The following is a 9304-nucleotide window of genomic DNA, read 5'->3' on the forward strand; positions in this document are numbered from 1 at the left end:
AAAAAAGCAGTACCGCAAATTAAAGTGTGTGTTGTATAGGGTCCTGGCTTCTATCCATCCTGAAGCTACATGTAGTGAACTTTACTGGGTAACCTCAAATTCTAAGGTGTAGAGAAGAGGTTAACAGTGTTAAAAATACACCTTATTTTCAACCAATGTTGCTTTAAGGTTAGATTCCAGCAGAACCAAAACGGCAGTTTTCATTGGTGCCCAAGTCATACTGAAAGCAGTAAAAATGTACAGTACTAAGCTACAGCTCAGGTTACCTGTTGTGACATGATACCTGCTGCAAGTTACTCACTCCTGCAAAGGTAATTTTCAAAAGATGCAGATTTAATTTCCAGAGCAGCTACACCTGAATTAGTTGGGGGGGGTACATAGGTACTTCCTTTTTTCAACTCCCCAACTGTTCAAATTAAATGGCAAATGTTATCAATGAAGAGTAGGGGTTCTAGCACTGTGCATAAGGGAATGATATGACGTCTTCTGTGACGCAAATACACCATGCTTTGTGCAGTTTTAATAGCTTGCATCAGAATAAACTGCCACATAACTGAGCAGATTTTGGCATCAGTCTAACACAGAAGCCCCACTAGATAATGTGAAAGATTTATTGTTTATTATTAATTAAACATATATCTTACCCTTCATAGGGACACAGGAAACTGCCTTATACCAGGTGAGACCATTGGACCATCTAAGCTCAATATTATCTACATTGACTGACAATTGTCTCTTCAGACTCCAGGATCTCAGACCAGAAGTCTTTCCCAGCCCTACCTGGAGACGCTGGGGATTGAACCTGAGATCACCTGCATGTGAAGCAGATGCTCTACCAGTGAGCTACAGCTGTTCCCTCAATCCCCAAGGAGCACAGGGTAGCAATCACAAAGAAGTCAAAACAATGCCAATTGAAAATGAAGCGTAATATCCAAGCAAGTTTTACTTGGAATAGATGCACTGGAAATCAATGGCCTTAAGTTCATCAGTGGGCCTAGTTGGAGTAAGACAAGCACAGGATACAACCCAGAATATGTAATCCAGCATCCCGTTTCCACAACACCGGCTAGCTAAACGCTTCAGGAAAGCCCACAAGCAGGGCACAACAGCAAACAACATTAGCAACCACTGCTCCCCAGCAATGACTATTCAGTGGTTTGACACCTCTCAAGATGCTATCACAGCAGCTGCTAGACCTATTTCCCACTTTTCCAAGCTATGCCCAGGTATTAGCCACACATCATTATGGACCTTAAATTAACTGGTTGTCTGTCACAAGCATGTCTGTCCCAGACAGATCACACACAATGAAGCAGCACCTCTCTTCTGACAGTTCCTACTGAGAGGCGTCAGAAAAATATGCAAATCCCAAGTTGTGTGAGCCATCAGAACATATTGCCATTGTCCATCATTTGACTTTCAGAGATGCAAACCTGTCCTACAGGTTGCAACCATCCTAAAGATGCTAGCAAGCAATCCCCATTGGACTCATGGGGCCCCAAGGTTTGTCTGGAATGCTCAACAGCCCTTTTTCAGCCTTATTACATAATAATTTTATTATTTATACCCCGCCCTTCCAACTGTTATAAAGCACCCTTTTAGGAATATAGAAAGAAGCTGCCCTATACCAAGTCAGATCCATGGGGCCATTTAACTCAGTATCTACACTGGTGGCAGCTCTTGGGGATTTCAGACCAGAGTCTCTATCTATAGATGAATGGGATTGAAACTTGGGACCTTCTGCCTGCACAGCAAATATTCTACCACTGAGCTACAGCCCTTTCCCTTGTCTTAAAACTAGAAGCTCAGAAACAAGCACCGCTTGCCAGATTTGCGGGATTAGTTTTAATATGAGCACGATGTCAATAGGAAAGCATCACTTCAAACTTTGGCAGGTCCTGGCAACCTATTGTTTATTGCAAGTCCCATCTGTTATTCTCAGCTTCCTAGCTAATGAAGGCCACTTTGCTGGTGATCAAGACATCCATCATGCTTCTCCCATGCACACACAGCCCAACAGCAACATGAAAACATCAAGGTCAGGAAGAAATCATCCAACTGAAAATTGCTATTTTTTAAGCCGGGGGGGGGGGGGGAAGAGAACCAATACTTAGTAAACGGAAGCAATTCCATGTCCACCCCCCCCAAAAAAAACCTTTCTAATGTCAAGACACACCTTTCTTGGTATATATACAAGATGCCTTGAAAGAGCAAAATGTCAAAAGAGCTATTTAGTTGTGCAGTTCAAGTACGTCGGTAATATGTGATATTTAGATGCCCTCTCCACCAAAATGAAAAAAAAGCTACTGACCAGAAGATGTCAGATTCCCTTTTAATGTGAAGGTGACACAGACTATAGAAAAAGATACCAACTTCACAGCTGCATAGTTTGCCAAAGCACCTCATATTCAGAGATGCTATGGAAAAATAGGGTTGGGGAGTTTGGTTCCACTCCAAAGAAATTGGACAATTCAGAGAGGGAAAAATTCCCGAGGCAGCAGGAACATCCCCCTGGGACCGGGTCCACTGAGGGTGAGACACACTTGAGGGTCACAGGCACACAGTGGCTTCCTTCGCCCCAGGGAATTGGCCAGTACCAATGGGGGGGGGGGGGACCAAGCTCTGGAGCATGCCACTTGATTCCCACCATGACAACTTCTCCTAAGCAGATGCGAGATCAAAGGCAGGAAAGATGAAAGCACCTGCTCAGGCTAGCAAAGAGGGAAGGTGTGTGGATCACTGATCTCTCAGCCTATTCAAGTGAGTGAATAACTCACACAGTCCCTAGTTTCGGGGGGGGGGGCAAGGTATCATCACCTGCTGCATGCTTATTGCGTTTCCATGCACACCAGTTTCTAGAACACAACTCTAATGACCTCTCCCAAACATCATGGCACTGTACTCCCTCCTTTAGCAATTAACCACTAGAGCTTTGGGTGAAGAAAAAGGTTATGTCGCTCCCCCAAAAAGATCTATTGCATCACATGTTCATTCAACTCCCCAGAGCTCAACCCCATTTCCTCTAGTGTGGATCGGGAAAACCAGTTTTTATCCACTGCTGTCCACCCCCTAAAGGACTTTCTAGAACATAAGCTTGCTTGCCTTGCCCCCTGAAGAATCCTACAAATCTTTTGTTCCTACAGAGCGCTCGTTCATCCTCAATTCCAAAATCCATTCCCTGCCCCAAACCCTGTAAATACATAATGTCAGCCCCAGAAACACAAAATTTCAGCAATAATCATCCAGTTCTTTACCAAGGGCTGCTTCCCCAAAATCAGTACCAGAAAGATGATCACCCCTCATGTAGCACATTTCTAAAATGCCTGTTATGAACAGTTGTCTGTTAAGATGCATCTGGTCAAAGCCTGTAAATGAAGTTTCCACAGAGGGAACTTTTGTCTGAGAACTCCCAGACGCATCCAAGAACCTCCAGCTCCTTCTGCTAAAAGGCACTTGTCAACAGGAGGGTGTGCTGCTGTCCCGTAAGGACCCTCACGACGTGGCCCTCATTTCCCATACTTTTAAAGAAGCCCTCCAGTCCCAGACAATACAAACTCCTTGCACCTGAATGAGGCTGCCTATCACTCAAAACCCAAACACACCATCTCCGCTTTTGTTTCACACTGGGAGAGCCAGTCACTCAAGCAGCTTTTCTTTTTACAAAATCCCAAGCCGTTCTAGCACGCTTCCTGCATCCATCTCAAAATGTAACAAAGGCAGCCTTGCCAAAACATACCAGAAGGCTCAGATGGAAGCCCAGGACCACTTTCACCTCCAGCAGTGGCGATCCAGGTGCCTACAGGAAGCTTACAAGGAAGGCTACACCCCCTTGTTGCCATCAGCAGCTGGTGTTTAAAGGCATGCTGCCACTGGATGCAAAGGACTAACAGCCAATATCCTATGCTGCTTAACTGTACAAGCAGGAAGAGCACAGCTGAAAGCAAGGTGCAGCAAGACCATGATTGCAAATTTCAATTCTAGTTGGAACTCATTGGGTGCATAGCCACAGTTGCAACCATTCTCTCCCCCCCCCCCCTTGCAATATAGGGATAAGCAACACAGAGCTACCTTGCAGAGATGCTGCTAGGATTACCGAGAGGACACCCAACAAAAAGCACTTTTGAGCACCCCGGGGTGCCACGTTATCGCTGGAGAAATGCAAGCTCACACACACAAACACACACTCTGAAAGATGCAATTGCCTTTGCAGCTCATGAGCTACCCATCCAATGCAGACTTACCCAGAAGCCCCTACCTAGTTCACGCTTCGGAGTTGCTTCCAAAGTCTGCGGGCAGCCAGTTTAAAGGGATCTCCTGCACTTGCAAGGAACGACACCCCAAACACAAAACCAGCACCTTTCCAGGGTGGGCAGCCGTGCCCTGGCACCGCCCCCTATTTTTCTTACCAAGCGCCTATTGTCTACCTTTCTCATTATTCGCGCAGAGTAATGCAACACAAGAACAAAAACAAATGGTTTAGGGCGGTGCAATCCTACTTCCGTACGACTCATTTAATTACTTCCGAGCGGACATTGCACCCGATTTGCGTTGCTCCGTCCAGAAAATAAGCTTGCATTTTGTTTTTCCCCGCACCCCAAAAATCAAGACACCCCCACCCCGTTTTGTTTTGCAAAACGCCCATTCCCTCCTCAATGCAAGTTGCAGGCTTTCTATGTCCGCACCTTGGTTAACCAGTCTCAGCGCGTGGGTGAAGGACGGATCCAGGGAGTCCTTCTCCGCCATCAGCTCCGGCAGGTACTTCTCCTCCATGGCCCGCCCGCCTGCCCGAGGGAAGGTGGGGGGACCCGGGCTCGCCTAACACGCAGGCAGAAGAAAACAAAAAGAGGAGAGGGAGGAAAAGCGGGAAGGAGAGGAAAAGAGGAAAAACACGCGCGCAGGAACAGCGGTGCAGCGGCAGCCGCGCAGCAAATAAATCCTCGCTTGCAATGCAGCCTCGGAATGGAGAAAAACGGAAACAAAATTAAAAATATATATATTAAGGAGCAAGGTAAGAGGAAAGCAGCAAAAATACGAAAAAGGAGGGGAATCGCGGAGGAAGCGACACTTGTTACGCCCTCCAAGCCGGGCGCATCCAGGAAAAGCCACGCGTGCCTCTGCTTTCCCCACCAAAATCCTGCTTATCCAAACCAGCAGCGCAGCAGCGCCGCTTCCTCTCCCAGACGCAGCCGCCCGCACCGGCTACGAGCCGCGACTGAGCGTTCGAACGCCGGCGCAGTCCTCTTTAAATAGCCGCGCACGCCACGCCCCCGGCTGTCAGGAAGCCACGCCCCCCTGCCCTCCCTTCTCAGGCAACTCGGAACAAGGCAGAGGAGGAGCTTTTCGAGCCCGCCCACCTTTGTTGCCTACTGGGTAGGAGACGCGCTTGTCTGCGAAAAAAAACCGTAACTCGCTCTCCGATTGGTTGATTCCCCCCTCACCCCAACCCGCTGCGTTCGGCTGGAGGACAGCGGGGCGTCTCCTCCTGCTCCTCGCTGGTGTTTGAGACTCGCGCGCCAAAGTCAACGGAAAAAGGGCGGGAAGGGAGCTCGGGTGCAAGCGTTTCCCGCTGCGGCGATTGGGCGGAGAGAAGCGAGGGGGCGGGCGTATAGCGCGCGAGGCGCCAATTGAAGCGGCGCGCTCGCGCCAATTGACAGTGGGTGGAGCCGTTCGAAGCCGCTTCAGGGCGCATCAAACGCCTCGCTCGCTCCCTCATTTATTTACTTCACAAAGTTTATACGCCGCTTCATTGTTATTTTTTTAAGCAACCTCAAAGCGGTTTACAGAAAAATAAAACAGTAAAACTGAGGGGAAGGTCCGCAGTCATGTTTTGAAACAAAAATCACGAAAACGGGTTAAAATAACCTCAGCTTTCTAAGCTTTTTCTAAACAGGAATGTTTTCAGAGCGCCTCCCTTCCTTATTATGGAAAAGCATCCCTGAAGCAAAGATACAAAATAAAGCTTATCAAGACTATAATAAAATGCCGCTACATTAATGCATATGGACATACATTCTATTTTAATACTTGTATGCCACTTTTCCAACATCCAAGCTGAGCTCGGAGCACCTCAGGACAACAATAAACACTTCCTAATTCTATATATATATATGTATATATATATATATACACACACACACACACACACACACACACACATATATATATATATATATATCACAATAATGAAGCCATAAGTGCAATAAATTGAAACAGTATAAATCGCGCTAGTTAGTGCCATGCAATGCTATATAAAAGTAAAACCCAGAGAAGAATGATTAAAATCTAAATCAAAAGAATGAATGCAAGCCAATTTAAGCAACAAAACCAAAGTCTTGCTGGACACCTGTTGTTTTTAATCAGCTACACATATGAAAAGGGTTAAAATTGCATTAGACCTCATGGTAAAGCCAAATAAGTGCCCTGCCTCAAATTTATTTAGATTAAAAAAAAAAAAGCTTTAGAGCAGTAACACAGAAAAGACAGTCAGCTTGGAAGAAGAAGAAATGACACGAAAGGAAGATGGATTGGAAGGGAAGAGGAAAAAGGGAAAGTTAGTTCTAAAAGCCAGCTGACCTGGAAAAGTAAAGGAGACACCAATTTTTTTCTGTCAGTTGCATCATCCCTTCTCCATATGAGATTCCTATGATAATAAAACTATAAAAAATTATTGTTTATATGCTACTCATCTGACTGGGTTTAATGTTATGTGTGAACCAGGTCATTGGCCACTTCAGAGGCAACTTGAATTAGGAAAATGGTGTCCAAGGAAAAGACCAGGCTTCATGTTCTCTCCCTCGTTTCTCACTTCTCATCTTGATCAACTCTCCAAAAGTGGAAAATCTTCTTTTCTTTTTTAGAACACATCTGTTAATTAAGTGATCCTAAGGAGTAGTTTGTCCTGCTTATGAGCAGCAAAAGGAAGCCGCTGGAAATAAGATAACTTAAGATAACGTTACCCATACAGGCCACAGTGGGTTCATTTGGGGAAAGGAGAGATACAATTGCAATTAAGAAACAAGAGGCTGCTATTATCAGGTACATAAGTTTACAATGAAATTGAACACTCTGAGGTGGCCAAAATGGACTTTGCTCTCCATTGCTTCCACCAAACCCATCTGGCACTTGATAGATTATGGCACTATTTTTACTTAAGACCTTGGATAACTTTCTCCTTGGCCTTTGTGAGTTCTATCAATGAATCACTGTTTCCTCTGTTCCAAAGAGAGAGAGAGAACTAAAAACAAACGTCTTTGTAAGTAACATTTCTGGAACAGCAATGCAAGTTGTCAACAACGTTAAATAAAGTGGTCAGTAAGAGCAGATACAAGCACTATAAGTTTTACCTGATTTGCACAAATTAACAATTTGTGTGACATATCTACACAGTATGGAACAGCATTAATGCTGGAGAAAAATACTCAAGGAAAAGGCACTGGAAACTTCCACGAGCGCAATGTGCTGGATGTGCAGAAGTCACTGCTCACAAATGTTTCCATTGCTCCCTGTATGTATATATTTAAATTATTGTTACCATGCTCATGCATGTTAAAATACTTGGGTGAATGGTTATCAACCAAAAACAGAGCCACCACATTGTATATATGTGCTCTGGGTGATTTAACAATAGAGCAAGAAAAAAAATGCATTGTTTATGATAATTCTGACTTCCAAGTGTGTTTGCAAAGTAAACACAGCTACTGTACTTGATAGTCTGAAAGAAAATACTAGTTCATGAGGTAAAATGCAAGTACGCTTCTAGGAGGAAAAAAAAGTTTTAAAGGGTCTGTTGGTATGCTTTCACATAGAAAAACCAGCCTCCTATAATTTCTTTACCAAAACTAGAACAATCAATAGATCACTGAAAAATGTTTTGCAAAGTGTAATGGTTCTAGGGGTTGCTAGGGTGAACATGGTCGTTTTCCATTCGTCTCCCTCCCGTATTCTAATAAGATTGTATGCCCTCCTTAGGTCCAGCTTGGTAAAAATCTTTCCCTGCCTCACACGTGTCAGAATATCATCGATTCTGGGCATTGGGAAAGTCACGGGTTCTGACACCAAATTCAAACGGCGGTAGTCCACCACAAGTCTGGGCTGATTCGTTGATTTTTTGTCCACAAAGAACACTGGACTCCCCACCACCACCTTCGATTCCCTTATGAAGCCCCTTTTCAAGTTCTTGTCAATAAACTGCCTCAACTCCTCCATCTCCCGGTCGGACATGGCGTACAGCTTACCCACCGGTAACTGGGCCCCCGGAAGCAGGTTGATTTGGCAGTCATATGGTCTGTGGGGGGGCAGTCTATCCGCCTCTCTCTCGCTGAAGACCTCCTTCAAATCTGCATATTGCGGTGGCAGCCGCCCCTTTCCCTCCAGGGCCGCCCCAGCCACCCTGGCCACAGTCATTCTTGGTTCCTTTCCTCCCAGGCAGTGTTCTAAACAGTGAGCTGACCCAAAGGTGAGCGACCGCTGATGCCATGACACCACTGGGTCATGTAGTGCCAGCCAGCTCATTCCTAGTATTATTGGGGGTCCTGCCAGTGTGGCCACATGAAAGGCCACGGTTTCCGTGTGCCTGGAAACACTCGTCCGCATTGGCGGTGTCTGGTGTGTCACTTCCCCTCCCAGTAGTTCCCTGCCATCAATGGTGGTCACCTGCAAGGGGAAATCTAGTGGCAACAGGTGGAGCTGGTGCTCCAGAGCGAAGTCTCTACTGAAGAAATTACACAAGCTGCCAGAATCCAGCAGCCCATTCACCTTGACTGGGTGCCCATTTGGGAGTTCTAGCACCACTTCAATGGCTATAGCTGCCTTGGGAGGGTCAGGCCAGGGCACTTCTATTGGTCGCTGGCCTGGCTGCTGCCCCTGCTGGTCGGCAGTCAGGCTTTCTCGTTTCCCTGCACCGGCCCCTCCTCCCCCTTCTTGTCGTGGCCTGCTGTCCCCATCATGCCTTGCCAGGCCTTTTGTTGGGGACAGACCCTTGCAAAATGTCCTGGCCGCTGACAGAGGAAACACTTCTTGGTAGTTTTCCACTCCTTCCCCTCCTTTTTCCAGCCTTCATTAGCGTTTGAAACTTCACGCGCGCTCCATCAATTTCCATTGGCTCTGCCACCTGGGAAGGCTCCCTCGGCATCTCAGGAATGCGGTTGCCATGGAAACGCTCCCCCTTATCTCCCGCTTTTCCTGAGCCCGCGCTTCCTGGCGTACACCAATCGCAAGCTCAGTCTTTGTGAGCTCATCCATCGACCGCGGGCGGGGCGCTCTGGACAACTCATCTTTCACTTCGGGATCCAAACCTGCTTCAAAC

The 9304-nt window shown here is 46.4% G+C and overlaps 1 protein-coding gene across 2 annotated transcripts in view; it reads right to left on the minus strand.

Annotated features, from left to right (window-relative positions):
• Positions 1–5222, minus strand: part of KHDRBS3 (KH RNA binding domain containing, signal transduction associated 3) — a 119634-nt gene extending 114412 nt beyond the window's left edge. For both annotated transcript variants that reach the window (XM_081012755.1, XM_081012756.1), the window contains exon 1: positions 4683–5222. In XM_081012755.1, the coding sequence (XP_080868881.1) occupies positions 4683–4770 (88 nt within the window). In that variant the 5' untranslated portion in view covers positions 4771–5222. The remainder of the gene's footprint in view (positions 1–4682) is intronic.
• Positions 5223–9304: the final 4082 nt, after the last annotated feature.

This window comes from Podarcis pityusensis (assembly GCF_964106645.2).
Source record: "Podarcis pityusensis genome assembly, chromosome: 7".
Lineage (NCBI taxonomy): Eukaryota > Metazoa > Chordata > Lepidosauria > Squamata > Lacertidae > Podarcis > Podarcis pityusensis.